Below are 16,248 nucleotides of genomic sequence, written 5' to 3'. Positions count from 1 at the left end.
GGTTTTACCCTGTAGAAGAGACTCGTGAAGACTTTTCACATTTTAATGTGAAGTCTTTTGAAGACAGCTTTTTTTAGGGAAATATTCTATATCACACGACTAAGCAAGAAAAATGTTTAAAAAGTCTACAACTACAATACAATTATTGAAGGCCAGACAACATAAGATGTCTGAAAATTATATATGAGCTTGAAAGTGAAATTAAAAATCATAAATAGTTTTTGAATGATTTAAAGGGAGACTTTTGTGGTTAGTCTTGTGACAGACATAACATGATTGCACAACTATAAAAAAAAGATCTAAAGATATACCTGGCTCCGAGACTGGGGTTCCTTATTTTTCCAGAGAATTTCAGCCTAGAAGTTTCTTATGGAGTTATCCTTATTTACTAAGCTGCTAAGAATGGATTTGCTAAGTATGTAACTTTTGTATAAGTATAACAATGTACTACAGTACAGAACACTATTCAGAGAACTATAATTTCCGAGAAAAATTATTCTAAAAATTTAAGGAAATGTAGATGAAATAATAAAGAGTGACCTTTTCACTAGAAACTCAATTTTTCGTACAAAGTTATTTTGAAGCCTCTTGATTTCAGATGTACAGTAATTTTAACATAGAATTACAGGTCTTACGAAGTTAAGAATCAATCAATCAGGAGGCTTTAACCCTATTTGGGCCGGGGGGGGGGACTAAAAATCCCCCCTACAACTTTTCTTTCAATAGCTTTTTAAGGGATTGTGATGTGGTCTTAAGATTTTAGGACAATTCCTAACTTTTATTTTGGCTCATTTTCTCACAAAAATATTTTTTATCAAACACCCAATTATGCTGACGTGAGCAAATTAAAATTTGACCTGATTTTTTCGGTAAAAAATCCTGTATTTAACGCAAATTTCAAATTAAGATATCTTTTTATATAGTAATGCTATGAACTTGAAATGTTGACAGTAGTTTTGTATGGACAAGACAAACCATTTCCAGAAAAACATTTTTCTGATGACGTCATAATTTAAAAATGGCAAGCCAAAATCGAAAGAATTAATTTTGGAGATTTTGGCGCCCCATAGGGGCTTTAGATTTGAAAATTTTCTAAATCTGATTGAAAATTGTTAGTGGGGAATTCATTTGGCTACCAGAATATCAAAACAGAATTAAAAAATTTCTTCTACATCAGAGTATAATACTTCAAAGATATAGCATATTTTGAACAAAATTATCAAAAATTTGAAAACGAAAGTGCTGACGTCATCAAAAAATTGGTCACGTGACTAATTTTTTTGTATTAATTGAAACTTCACATTGATATGTATAATCCTACCAAGTTTCATATTGATTCCACCATTTTGAGAGATTTTACAGAGGGGTATGATTAGTCCCCCCCCCTGGCTTATTATTCTTCAAAAAAACCCGGCCCAAATAGGGTTAAAGTCGGGGTTAAAGTACATCCGAACCAAAAATGAAGTTTATAGCACCAAAGGATAACGAATTCTTGTTTTTTTTCTTCTTCATTTTTCATTTTCATTTTTGAATTTTTCAGAATTACTTTTCTCAGAAATTATAGTGCTCCAAATTATATTTTCAATAATAAATGATATGATTGTAATTACCTGGTAGTAATTTTTAATTTTGTGATTTTTAGTTTTCACTTTTTTTATCAAATTTATCTGGCCCAGCAAGAAATCTTTTCAAATATAAATGATATGTATGTTAAAATTGAAGCATTTGTTGAAAAAGGGCAAGCAAATCAAAGATCAATTAAAGTGAATAAAGCGAATGGACTTTAGCTCCTATAGCTTTAAATCTTAAACAGTTTTGAAATAAATTTATTTCCAATGAATTCAAAGATAAATTCATTTGACATAACTACATCAAAGTTCTTTGAAAAAGAACACAGAAATAAGATGTTAAAAGTAACAACTCCAATCAATACAATACCACACACAATGTTTATATTCAAAAGGCGTGAGAATATAGCCATGTAGCATAGTTAGGTCTTTCTGATACATAGCAATCGAAAGATAGATGTATAGGTAAACTAATAGCCTCAATGCTGTTTATTCTACTAAATCAAATATTTCTTATAAAAACACTCTCATTTTAAACAATTATTATTTGATGACACAGCTTTGACAACATGTCAAAATGAAAATTGTTTTATTGTTTGAAGATTGACAGTCTCTAAACTATTGGAATTTGAAACTGTCTGTTACTGTATCTATCACGGTTCTATGGTGTAATGGTTAGCACTCTGGACTTTGAATCCAGAGATCCGAGTTCAAATCTCGGTAGAACCTAAAATCTATTTTTCAATACTTTCATTAGCTAGTTTTTAGAAGAACATATATAACAAAAAGTTTGTGGAAATTGCATGACGAGGGCGGGGATGGAGGACAAGAGAACCTCAAGTGGATAAACGTTCCATGTTGGTGAACACTTAATAATTTGCTTACTGTACTGAAAACATAAGAATAGAACAAAAGATCTTTTTAAAATCATGTTAAAATGAGCATAAAATTTCAATAAACCTCCATTTGTTGAAATTTCAAACAAACAATAGAATCTTTTTTACTGTTCTTCTTATGTATTTTTGAAGGAAAATCTCCGCTTACACAAACATACTTTTAGTGCATATCTATAGACTATGCTCTTTATCTAGAAGATCAGTAAAGTTTGTTTGGTTTGTTAAACTGTTAAGGCAAAAGCTGATATCATTTTTGGTACTTCGAGCCTCAATCGCCTTCTAATCCTGTTCTTATCTTAAGACAAAGAGATCGTTTAAAGTAACAATTGTTACTCATGGTACTTTAGATTTCTAACTCAAACTGAGCATTACAGGAGGCCCTCCTATATATCCCACGGCTGATAAACCCGACAATGACACTTAAGGGTTAAAGGCAACTACTAAGGAATTCATGAAGGTGAATTTGTACCCCTATTTCACAACTTTAAAAACATAATCTTTTGTGAGGGCCAACAGGGAGGATTTAAATTTACATGAAATTATTAAAGCATATATACCTTTGAATCACAGTAAAATGAAGCTGGTGGAGGAATCTGCTTCAAGAACGTCAACCTGTGAAAAGAAGATTTCAGTCAGTAAAAAAAGATTTGAACTTTACTAAAGAGCTCTTATAGAATATCAATGGAATTCTTGTATGCCTTTTTCTTTATTAAGTACAGGTGAGTTTGCGAAAACAGTCGGATTTGGAATCCAAGGCTCTTTCTCTGAATATTAACTAAACAGAGAGACATCACTACAACTTTTCAAATTCTCCGGCCGTGGTCTCATTTTCATTTTAAAGTATAAACTTCAAGCATATCACAAGAGTGAAATCTTACAAACTAATACGTACTGTAATAGTCCCGAAAAAGTCACATTTGGCTATGATTGGAAATGTAATCGTTTTAAAAAGCTTTCATTAAATTGAAAATCATACCCATTTGAACGTTCTTCACTCGAAAGATCAATACCATAAGATTTCTATAGAAAAAGAAAAGAACGCATTATTATGATATGCTCCGGACTCTATGCTGACGAAGCAGAATACACAAAAGAATTTCTGTGGGTTCGTACAGTGCTTGAGTTGTTCGTCCTTTTGTTTGAATATGCTGTGCAAGCTAAATTATGTCAAGTTTAAATGATGTCCTTTTAAAGTTTCAAACACAAACGGAATTCTAACCCCTGTTAGGGAAAAGACAGTAATTTCATTTAGTTCCATCGATGCTAAAAAAAGTTGTATTATTGTATAGGTTGTGTTAACAATAAAAAAGGACACTTAATTTCAATAATAGATTGCCTAAAACCAGCCCATGCTAATTATTTAGAGACATAAATGTTATGTTAATGGTAAAAACATGACTTTGACCTGTTCCTCAGTGGATAGTTCTCTGTAATAGCTGCAATCGCGACCCTAAGAGGAAAAGATTATTTCAAGGTATTATCTTTATTGAATTATAGAGTCCACAGTGTGCAGAGAGGTTCAATGTCCCATCTAGAATTTCAAGTCCCACTAATTGATAATTGACTTGCCACCTAAAATAGAAGATTGAATGCCATAACATTTCTATTAAAAAAGAATTCTTTCATGAGAGTTGGAAAACAAAAGGAGAATCTTACATTTGTGTACGGTGGTGATAAAATATCGAATATGGCAGCGTCTTCTCTGAAACAAAAAAATACATGAGCTCATCCTGGAAAAAATATACATAACACATCACAACCGTCCTGCTCCGTTCACCCCTGTACCGGTGGTAAAAACTAATACACAGGCTGCAGCTCTTGTTGTAAAGTTGTAAAGCAAGTGACATGTAAATAAAATCACGTGAACTTTTTCGAGTATATGTTTTGACATATAATTTTGCAACCCTGTATTGAAATTCTCTACGCTTATCGAAACTGGGAAATTTATGGTCGTACCCCGGTAAATAATTGGATTGATTAAGTTAACCTAGCCAAAATCGAAAAAAAAAAATATATATATAGTCAGAGACTTAAATGTCCCAAGATGACCAATTTCTCCCAAATATGCCTGGTATGTTCTCAAATGAATTGATTTTTTTCAGAAAATTTTAACCCTTTAACTGCCGTGTGTATTTTTTAAGGTTCGTATTTGCCACGGAAAAAAGTGAAGATGCGACCTATTTGCCAGATGCCGACATATGCCGACATGAGCGACCACATCACATTTAGTTTTATTTTCTGAAAAATATCAGAAATATAAGTGATACGTGTTTACTTTGAGTTGAAAAATGTATAATTATGAAAACATCTTTGAAATATATTTAAATCATTCGAAACTGCTCAATTATTTAATGAAATCTGGTTCAAAATCGAACTTTCAATAAATTCCATTAAAAGACCGCGTCAAAGAAATGGAAAGTGCTCATGTCGGCAAATTGAAAGGGTTTTTATAATCGAGTCGTTTATAATGCATGTAATACTAATAATAAACACAAATAATGATACGGGATTTAGTTTGTATAAACGACTGGAAGAATCCGGTGTTCCAGCCTTATAGATACCGGGCCTAGCTACGCAGAAACTTGCGTAGCGAGAAAACAATTTATTTATTAAGCAACAACAAACTCTCAAAATAAAATCAACTCAAATGAAACATTTTTAACACACATTTTATTTTCAAGAATTTTTTTTGAGCGGGAAAAAATTTTAATTGCGATATTGATACTTTTTTTTTGTTTGGAGTTAGTGCACAAAGGTTTCTAGACGACTAAAACTTACTTTTTTGCTTTATTTCTAATATGTCTGAATTAGTCGTCTAGCTTGCTAGGGGGGGGTTCATGGTTGGCGGAGGAGCGGAATCGGCCCTTTTTTCGGATGGAGTGGCGGAATTTGGCGAAAATTTAGACGGAATTACGGAAATTGGGTTCTCTGACGGAGACGGAAAATTAGACAATTTTAGTGCAGAAAAACGGAATTTAGCAAAAAAATTTGCGGAATTTCGGAATTGGTAAAAGATTTTCAAAATTTGCGGAATTTTCGACAAAAATATTGAATTTCAAAGGAATTTTCGGTGACGGAATTTTGGTTCAATTTAAGACGGTGTGACGGAAATTGGAGAAAAAATTGGCGGAATTACGGAATCGGGTACCCCCTGAAACCCCCCCCCCCCCTTGCTAGACTACGTACGATTTCATGGAAAATCAACTTTTGAACATAGTGCTTGAAGGGAGTACCTTTTCCTGTCACCAGGTCACTGAGATAAGGTTGGCTCAGTGTCCAAGAACAAATAAAAGATGATACAACGAGAGCAGAGTTCGCGAAAACATTCAATATACCTAACAGCAGAGATCGTGTGAAAGTTTCCCAGCATTGGTGTCAACACTTGACATTGGTCTACTGATTCTGCTTTCACCAGCTTCTCCGGTAACTTTTTCACCGCCAACAAATCTGAAATTATTATAAACATAAAAACATTCGAATGAATGAATATCAGTTAAAGTCCCTTTGTTTGAGGAACGTATTTTTATTTTTTCAAAACCTTTTTCTAATGTTGTCGCACTTGTTTTTACTACATCAGCATCATCAGACCTTTCAATCAAAACAAAACCTTTAATCATCTTTTTTTAAAGAATTGCACTGCATTTAAAATGAAGAATTGAATGTAGCTCTTTCTTTTTTTTTTAGCGGTTTATTTTTCGAAATCTAGCAATTGGTTCTACTTTCAATCTGGTGTTTGTGTGAAGACCACGCGGGTCGCGTTTTTTGTTTGGAAAATAAGTGGTTTCATTTCCAATCTAAGAGTTTAAGTCTAGCGCCATCGGGGCTTTGAAATCAATAAGTGCAACTCCTTCTTCTCGTATCTCCTTCTAGCTCTCTTAGAATTTAAGAATAAGAGATGTTTACTGTGATGAGGTTTTCCGTTATGCTGCACCGTAGTGAACAGTCAACGCAGGGCTCGAAATAACGGTCGGACATCGGACATTGTCCGACCCAAATAGCTTCATGTCCGACCCAAAAATCATAATTTTCAAGCTAAAGCAACCCTGATCGGACATTTTGTCCGACCCACTTGAAATCGTTATTTCGAGCCTTGCAACAGTAAACTAAAGCTATAAATTTCAGAAAGTGATGTATATAAAGGACCTACTTTTGAAGCTTGAATCTTGGGGATGCCTAAGAAATAAAGTTGAAACAAAAACATTAAAGTTAAAATCGGTGGATATTTTGAAACTTTGATCAATGACATTAAGGACAGCCCTATCGAGCCATCATACAATAACTTTGTCAAGACTGTAAACAAAGCAACATAGGAGGATGTAGGTCTTCAAAAAAGGAAAGGTGTAGATGGTCTGTCAAAGGAAACTATCGAGCTATGTGAGAGGAGGAGAAAAACTGCGTAAGGATAATTTGTTATTCCCTCATTGCGAAGACAAGAGAGAAGAATACCGTGAAATTGAAACTTGTTAAAAAGGAAGTACGCAAGGCAAAGAGAGAGAGAAACTTGAAAAGGGTGGTTAATAAACTTGAAGAAGACTTTCAGAAAAAGAACATAGCCTTTTCAAATCGGTCCGTGAGCTGGAGGGTAAACCAAATAAACCAGCTGCGCTGGAAGCTCCGGCTTAAGAGATTAAAAGATGTGAAAGATGAGCTTGTTGAGTTAGTTGAGTTAGTTGTGTTAGAACGTGTTGCCCACAAACTACTAATCAGAACAGATCAGAAAGCAAAGTAATAATTCTATTACAGAGCTAGTATGAGAAATAATCTTAACAAATAAATAAACCAGCTGGAAGTTTAGCTCTTCTAAGTGCTTACACATGCACTTTCTTGCCTAAAGAACCAACAACACCCCCGCCCACTCATCGTCCACTGAAAAGTTCAAAATTGGAGCTAAAGGAGATAAACATTTAGAAGTGAATATTTCCAAGTTCTTATAATTTTTTTTTTCTAAACTTGCCAATAGCGAAGCCATGATGCGCCGTTGATTTGATTGTCCGGATAAAATTTTGGGGAGAAAAATAGCCTAAATTAGAGGCCACGGCTGCACGGCTTTTAGCTAAGCATTATTTTTTCTGTTGGGATAATACTTGGAGGAGAGTAGGATAAACCAAATAAAATGGTACAATAGTGTGTATGTAATAAATAGTGGTATATTTGGAAAAAACCCTGTTTCGGGTTTGAAAAATCTTTAAAAGGAATGTCAAATGGTCGCCCCAGCCAATGAAATTACGACAAAGTCCACAAACGATCATTTTCAGCCATAATACTGTGAAAATCTCTCCATTCTTGTTCAAATTTACACAGGAATTGTGTTTCAGTATCCTTTATTGAATTTTCATAGTGATATGTTTGTAAAAAATTTGTGTCGGGTTTGAAGAATCAAAAGGAACGGTCGCCAGTCAACAATGATGAACAGCCATAAACATAACACCACAAAAACTACTCAGATTGTTTTCAAATTTGCACTGTAATGTTGTAAATTTAGTATTCTCTTTTAAATTCCAATGGATGGGTGTTTGAAAGTTTCATTGTCAAGTTACCTACAGAGTTTTATGGTTTTGTTAGCCATATGCAAGATTTAAGCACTCGATCAGCTGACGATTCATGGCCAAAATTTCATCAAAGTCTTTCCACATTGTTAGAGAGCCAGTATGCATCAAACTTCACATAAATCATGTCCAAAACATCATGAATAATGATGAAAATGATCAATTTTTCACTGAGATTTGCCAGTATTTGCTACACAGTCAGCTAGTCCATTTTCGGCAGCCATCTTTTTCTTAAATACTTTCGGCCAATCAAATCGGAAAAATCACATTATCATTGGAATCAGATAGTCCGTTTTTATTAAATCGGGATAGATAATCGGATTAGATAAACAAACAAAAAATGTCTTGACCGTCGTCGTCGGACGAGAGAGAATTTAAGGCTCCTAGGCCGGAGCAAAAAGAATATTCCTGCACTAAAAAGGGCAGACGGTAAAAAGACAACTGATCATGTCAAAGTCTTTGAGACATGGAGGAAACACATTAAAAGTCACTTGAAAACTGAGTTCCCGAGTGATAAACAAGCACTTGACATATTAGCTAACGACCCTCGACTGCTCATACCGAGGACAACGAGTTTACAATATCAAAAGATGATATTTCGAAAGCTATCACTTCACTAAAAAACAACAAAGTAATCGATATGCTGAAGATTGTATTTGATAAGATCCTGAACTCTGAAATTTCTGAACTGAATTTCTTTTCAACACTGTTTTTAATCACATCTGATGATTGTACGCAAGTGCATGAAACTTTTAGTTATGTTTTTAACATTTTGATTTTTGGAAAATACATATTTAAGATCCTGAACTCAAAAGATACCCCAACCCACTTTGCCAAAATGATTGTTACACCAATTTTTAAAAAAGGAGACAGAGAAAACCCACCAACTACCGAGCTATTGCCTTTCTTTCCATTCCTGGGAAAGTTATCCTACTGCACCATATCCAAGCAAAAGCAGAACAGGTCCCGAGCGATAGACAGTACGGTTTCAGGCCTAACAGAGGGACAACAGACGCGATATTCGTGGTTCGCCAACTGATGCAAAAATCTAAAGAGAGAAACGTTAACCTACATAACCACTTCATTGATTTTAAAAGTGCATTTGACACAATATGGAGACAGGCTCTATGGAGAAGGGTGGCCCGAATCGTTGTCAACAAAATAGTAATTGAAGTGATCAAGAACATGTACGAGAAGTCTTTGTGTGCTGTAAACGTTGATGGAAAGCTGACTGGTGACTGACTGAATTGAAGTGACAATAGGTCTGAGACAAGGTTAGTTGCCATCCCCAACACTGTTCACCCTATTCCTGAAGTTTGTAATGGATGAACTCCATATCTTACAAGAGTCAGCCAGTTTTAATGATCAACTGTGTATTGATGTTCGCTACACTGACGATACCACCTTTATATTATAGCAGCTGTCTTTGAGAAACTGCAGCTTTCAACAAACCAACTTCAGGAGGCTTGCTTTAAGTATGGCATGAAAATCAATGCTGGAAAATGTAAGGATATAACGCCCAGTCCTAATCCCATTTCAATTGACAACAATAATGTCGATACTGTTCAAGATTTCATCTTCCTCGGCTCAAATGTCCCAAGCACGTCAGCGGCTATCAAAAGAAGAATATCTGATAAGATACGCACGTGATAGAGTCAGATGGCGCGAGAAGGTCAACGAGTGGGCGAAGCCTCAACCATGAGGTGTGCAGATAAGTCAAGTAAGTCATTGTGGTGTGTGTTGTCACTCATCCCATTGTACACCTGCGACGAGCTATATATGCTCTCCAACGTAGTTCGAGTGTCATCACTATACATCATGGTATCTGTGTTTCGCGTGCACAGAACCAGAAGGCTAAGCGTTCCGACTTGAAAAAGAAGGAATTCCTACTTCGTAAGGAGTAGGACCCAATCCCCAATGGGGAGGGCTCATATCATAATTCTTTACATATTAAGATCGATGATTTTAATATCTAATCTAACAATTTTCCTTGGAGAATACAAATAAAACTTGTTGATTCGAAAGTCTGATATAATCATTTCCTTTGGAAAATACAGAAACTTGTCGTTATTGAGCGATCACCAACTGATTCGTTAAGTTTATAGATAGCCTAGAAGGCTGCCTTTGTATCCCTTGAAAACAATTGAAAGACCGTCTAAAAGTTCTGAATTACTATAGGCATGTAATGTCTGGTCTAATCATTTCCATGATAAACGAGAAAAGCTGTTACCGTCTAATCTAACCATCTTCCTTGGAAAACAAAGAATACTATACTATCTCAATGTTTTAACTAATCACTTTCCTTATAAAATACATTAAGTTGCTCACAATGACAATTTTAATTACTCAAAAACAAAGAACTGATATTATGATGTCAATGTGTTTCTAATTTATTCAATAAATTTTTGAGCATTTTCAGAGAGCACCTTTCTATGAATGTAAGAAAATCATTTGTCTGTGATTTGTAGAACTTGGGAAAATTGAATTCAAAGTGTTGAACTGTTTCATGATTCAAGCGGTACATAATATATTTTTTCTTCATATTGATCCATCTAATCATTTTCCTTAGGAAATACACAAGGATAAGTCACTCCTTAATACTTAATCAAATCATTTTACTTCATTTTGCTCGTGAAACACAACAAGAGCCTGGTCTAATAATTTTCTTGGTGAATACATTTGCTGTTTTCTGTACACTATTTAATTGAAAGAAAGATGTAGGGTTTTCAATCACAACAAATTAATATCATAATACCTTTCTTCAAGTCTTTGGTAGGATTTGACGTGTAATGTTCCAAATAATGGCTTGCTGTAATAAGAAAGTAATGTAATGTAATGTAAACACTAAGGGGCTTTCAGGCACAAACTAGGGTGAATTTAATAAACAGTTTGCAAAGCAATCTTAAAAGCAGAAAAAGTGTTAAAAGCTTTTAAATACTATATGTAGTGTTTTGTGATTTTAATTAAGTCAATTTGGCTTTAAGTGTGCACTCTTTTTATTACCATATGGAAACCATATCAGCTTTATTAGACTTAAACCCTTGAGAGTGGTTTCTATATAATTACAAAATAAAGTGCGTATTAAAACCAAATGGACTGATATTCTGCTAAATATAAAATTTCGTATTGACTACGTACTTGCAGATAACATTGACATTAAATAAGGTGCCCTGATAGTTTTAAGTCCCCTTAAAAATTGGCCTCAGTGCCTTTAAAAGATCCGAGGAGAATTAAACTATGAGACTGCAGGGATATTAATTGGAAAATATTTTTTTCAATCTAAAAAGTTTTTCAAAACTTTTAAAGACTTAACTTAGCTCATAATCAAAATAACTCTAAGAACAAAAAAAACTTCCAAGAAAAGAATCACTTACCATACACCAAACATACCAGGGTGATCATGTAATGGTAGTGAATGACCTTTTCGAATGATAAAGATCCCAAGAGTAAAAATGCTCCCTTCATAAATGTTAATGAATGTGACAGGTGCATCTGATGTCTGTTCTTTTAATTCACTATCCAATCCAACATCTGTCTCCTTGATCTTTTCAGCCTGAGAAAAGTAGAATGATAATCTTGAAAGTAATTTTAAACACAAATTTTGTCCTGTGAAAAGTTTTGTTAAAATTGCAGCATCAACATACAGTTGATCTTCAAATGTTGTTTGAATTTTTTCAAGATTTTTGATAGAAATTCTGATTATGGTGCCATTATTAGTTTATTCCATCTTGTAATTTGGTGTAAGTGAATGCACTTTAAAGTCATTTAGGTTATCTTCTCTTTTTGAGGATGTACTTGGTGAAAGGAAGCTTGGCTTCAGTTGATAAACTTATACTTGAAAAATGGCCGATGTTTATGTCTTGTGTTCCATTTATTTAGACCATCCTCACGGCGTAGATGTGGAAACGAAAAGCAATTTGATGAATCAAACATTTTTCGATTTCTATGAAGCTTCAGCAACAGGTCGATATCTTGAAAAGAGGTTCTTTCCAGTCTATTCATAATATCCCTTCTGACATCTGTTAAAAGAGATTGCGAGCGAAGGGAACAAGAAGACTTTCAAGATTTTAACCCAGTTCAAGACTGCAAAACTAGATATTTAGAAAGATGGGTTCAAAGAACTTTGCAAACGCGTCAGAAGATTGTTTTCTTATTCGAAATGCTGCTTTGAACTTAAAAAAAGTCAAATAGCAAAAGTGCAAAGATTTTTTAGAGTTTGCAAAAAAACATCACTAGAAGATCTTTTAAATTCAGTATGCAAATAGAGTCTCAGTAAACATTATACTGTAACTTCTATTTTTCCAATTTTTACAAATAATTCAGAAAAAAAACAAAGTGATAATCTATATCTACTATCTTAAAGCTATAATTGCTCTGTGTACATTTCGCTTGAGAAAATGATTGACTGATTAAAGTTTTTCCACACGTGGGAATTAGCTGCTATTCTGTTGGAATAGCTTTTTATTTTTAACTTGACTCAATTTCAACTGCACGTGTTGTTTTTAAAGATTCTTAAATGGCTGTTATCATTAACAGTTCCTAGGGAAAATGAGATATTAAGTTCATTCTTTTTAATTGGTGTCTAATAGACATAGGTACCGTCCATTATACATAATGTCTGAGTACGATGCTGTCCGATAACTAGCAAGCTTTACCTTAAAGATTGAATAGTCGTTTGGGTAGCAAATTACTCCAGCCAGCAAAACGGGATAAATTATCTTGTACCTAGGTGACAGCTTATGACGTTATCATTTAAGAAAGTTCTGTTGGAGTAAATTATTCAAAAGATCGTCGCGTTCTCCCAAACGACTATGTATATGGTGCTGTCAATCACCAATGGTTTCTTTCTAGGGAAATTGTATCGAGGTATGAACTTTTGGTAAAAGAAATGACACCCTATAAACGTAGATACCATAAGTTGGTCTAATGTCGACATCCCTCTTTTAATTTTGACATCTTTCTTTAAAGATAGGAATGATAGGAAGGTCAGGACCACTAATAGACAAAATATTTTTCCAATCTGTTTGCTTAGCAAACATAAATAGTTACCATCAGCAATTCTGACCATTTTTCCTATCTCTAAAGAAGGGTGTGTCCAAATTAGAAGAGGGCTGGGCTGGGCTGGACTTAAAAAATGTACACGTGTGTTGTATCAACTTGTCAGCAGTGTATTGTTGTAAAGAAAAAGATAAAAGAGGTGAGACTAGCCTAGTTTCTAATCCTGATATGGGAGTCTAAGTTTAAGACTGATAGTGACCCCCGCTACTGGTACACTGTCGCCAACTTCAGCACCTGGACCTGATGGTTTCCCAGCTATTCTTTTCCTAAAAAGTAAAGACAACATTGCTCTACCACTTTCAATCATCTGGAGAAACATACTTAACAAAGGAATCACTCCAAAACTTTTAAAAACTGGACATATATCCCCAGTTTACAAGAAAGGGAATCAAGGGCTTGCTGGAAACTATAGACCCGTTGCCCTCACATCCCACGTTTCAAAGGTCTTTGAAAAGATTGTACAAGCCAAGATACAGAATCATCTAGAAGAAAACAATCTGTATAACAATAATGAACATGGCTTTAGGAAAGGCCGTTCATGTCTTAGTCAATTGTTTCAACACACCGAAAGACTGATCCATTACATAGAGAATGGAAACAACATTGACGTTATCTATTTAAACTTCAGTAAAGCTTTTGATAGAGTAGACCATACCATTTTGTTACACAAGCTTCAGAAAAATGGTATAAATGGTAAACTCCTTGAATGGATCAGATCCTTTTTGACTCATCGAACACAGAGAGTTTCAGTAAACTCAACCTTGTCCTCAGAAACAGATGTTATTTCAGGTGTGCCACAAGGATCTGTGCTGGGACCCCTATTGTTCCTAATCATGATTCAAGATATTGATAACAACATCCTTCGTTCTATTTCTCAGGTGAGTTAAGGAAAGTCCAAAACCTATTTCCCGATTTTTCCACCGCTTCCCATTGTTCCTTAACTCTCGTATATAGCTCAAAAGAAGCGTATTAATGAGAGGATTTCGGAAAGTGCTGGGCCGAAAAACTCATCAAAAAGACAAGTTTAATGACGTCGTTTTTTAAAACAGCGATAACTTCGATTCTATTACTACAATCTGCTACAATTAACACCAAATTTCGACTGGCGACGTTGATTGTTGATTTTGAAATAATACATGAAAAAAATTTGAAATTTTTTGATGACGTCATCATTATTTGACGTATTTTAGATTTTACCGACAGTAAATGACGTCATCTAAAAATTTTGAAAATTTCTCAACGAATATTTTAGAATCGTTAATCTACGTCTCCAGTCAAAATTTGGTGTTGATTGCATTAATAGACTTGAAGTTATCGCTGTTTTCAATAATGAGGTAATTTGAATGTTACTTATGACGTGTTTTTTCGATGTATTTCATAACATCAAAATCAGTTTTTGGTCGATATCTTGAGATTAGCTTAATTTAAATTTTCGGGCCAGCACTTTCCGAAATCCTCTCATTAATACGCTTCTTTTGAGCTATATACGAGAGTTAAGGAACAATCGGAAGCGGTGGAAAAATCGGGAAATAGGTTTTGGACTTTCCTTAACTCACCTGAGTTTGGCATCGTTTGCTGACGACACTTGTTTGATGAAAGAAATATCCAAACTGGAGCATGTTTATCATCTACAAAATGATCTAGACACTGTCTATAAGTGGACAGAAGACAACAACATGCAGCTGAATGGTTTTTCCAACCCAGAAATTTACCACCCTGGAAAGTAATCAAATTAGGGGTGGATTTTCAAAGTCACTATTTTTTTTGAAAATAATGGCAAAATAATCACACCTGAATTTTAATGTTTTTCAGCCTGGAAAATTTCCACCTGGAAAATTATGAAATTCCAGACAAGAGTTTTTGTGTTGAAAGGCAGGAAAAGAACAATTTTCACACCGGTTTTATCAAATTCCAGCCTTCTTAGAAAATCAAGCAAAACAATTCCAGGGTGAAAATAAATTTCCACCTGAAAATAGTATTTTTCCAGCCATGGGATTCAAACATTTTTTCCTGTGCTAGACACTCAGTTGACTTATGAGAAGCATATCCAAGAACAAATCAAAAAAGTAAAAAATATAAGTGCATAAGTTGAAACCATGTTAGACTTATGGAAAGCACTAGCCATCCCTCATTTGGACTACTGTTCTCAACTCTGGTCTCCCTGGAAGCGTGGTCTTGTCCAGCAACTGGAAGAAGTTCAGAAATCATTTTTACATGGAATTCCATCCCTCAGACATCTTAATTATTGGGAAAAACTCAAATCAGTAAAACTGTATATCCTTGAAAGACGGAGAGAGCGGTATCAAATAATTCATACCTAGAACGTCATTGAAGGCAACGTCCCGAATTTTGAATATGACGAGAGTAAAGGAGGCATTTTCTGCCATATAAATTAGAGATTGGGGAGAATTTGCAATCTAAAAGCTGTCAATATTAAACACAAAAATATCTGGAGGGGAAGTCTTTCCCAAGAAGGCCCTCGATTATTTAACACCCTTCCCAGACCAATAAGAGATTTGACAAACTACCCCAAAGAAGTATTCAAAAAACACTTAGACACCTTCCTCACAACTGTTCTGGACGAACCACTGCTTGCCCACTATTTAACCTTGGGCAAGCTGACTCCAACAGCCTCAAGGAACTGTCGAAGCATCAGACTCAACGAGTTGGATGAGCTGTTTTTAAAAGCAGAAGCCAAAAAGAGGTACAAAGAGGTAGGTACTGAAGAACTGTCGTCCCAAACTTCCTGCGCAGATTTCTTTTGTGAAACACTTTCAGTGCCGCGGAGATGTTACAAGATTGATGGAGGTCTATGAACAGAAATTTTCAAAAAATGGAACTTCAAAATGGAATGTCTGAAAAACTACTAAAGGTTACTACAGTGTAGCTGGAACCTCGATATTCCAGGATTAGAAAAAGCTATACCTGTTATCTTTTTTCTTTAAAGAATCAACAAGCCATCAACATCGATAAATTACACACATTTTCCTCAGAAACTTTTAAAATTATCTGCCATGATGACTTTCTTGAAGCCATTCCGAAATTAACCAATCGGGTTAGGTATCGGAATTCCTATGGGAGTTCTTTTCCGAGATTTGTAAAATAGCTAAGTCGACAAAAAAACTTTTCCCGGGGGCTTGAGGAATAAACAGAACTGTTATCGTTTGTTTTTTATTTAAC

General features: G+C 34.7%; 1 protein-coding gene and 1 non-coding gene across 2 annotated transcripts in view; one reads left to right on the top strand and one right to left on the bottom strand.

Moving 5' to 3' along the window:
• The window catches only part of LOC136807094 (2-aminoethanethiol dioxygenase-like), a 35,750-nt gene that overhangs the window by 16,919 nt on the left and 2,583 nt on the right, over positions 1–16,248 (bottom strand). The window contains exons 2-9 of the mRNA XM_067063662.1: positions 11,385–11,563; positions 10,766–10,819; positions 6,612–6,637; positions 5,800–5,911; positions 4,121–4,166; positions 3,870–3,914; positions 3,441–3,484; positions 3,022–3,076 (exon numbers count right to left, since the gene is read on the bottom strand). Of these exons, the coding sequence (XP_066919763.1) occupies positions 3,022–3,076; positions 3,441–3,484; positions 3,870–3,914; positions 4,121–4,166; positions 5,800–5,911; positions 6,612–6,637; positions 10,766–10,819; positions 11,385–11,563 (561 nt within the window). The remainder of the gene's footprint in view (positions 1–3,021; positions 3,077–3,440; positions 3,485–3,869; positions 3,915–4,120; positions 4,167–5,799; positions 5,912–6,611; positions 6,638–10,765; positions 10,820–11,384; positions 11,564–16,248) is intronic.
• On the top strand, positions 2,226–2,297 carry Trnaq-uug (transfer RNA glutamine (anticodon UUG)). Its single transcript has one exon. It is a non-coding gene; the product is annotated as a tRNA-Gln (tRNA).

The sequence above is a fragment of the Clytia hemisphaerica genome, unplaced genomic scaffold, assembly GCF_902728285.1.
Source record: "Clytia hemisphaerica strain Z4C2 unplaced genomic scaffold, Clytia hemisphaerica genome assembly, whole genome shotgun sequence".
Taxonomy (NCBI): Eukaryota; Metazoa; Cnidaria; class Hydrozoa; order Leptothecata; family Clytiidae; genus Clytia; species Clytia hemisphaerica.
This window is presented reverse-complemented; position numbering and strand designations above follow the sequence as displayed.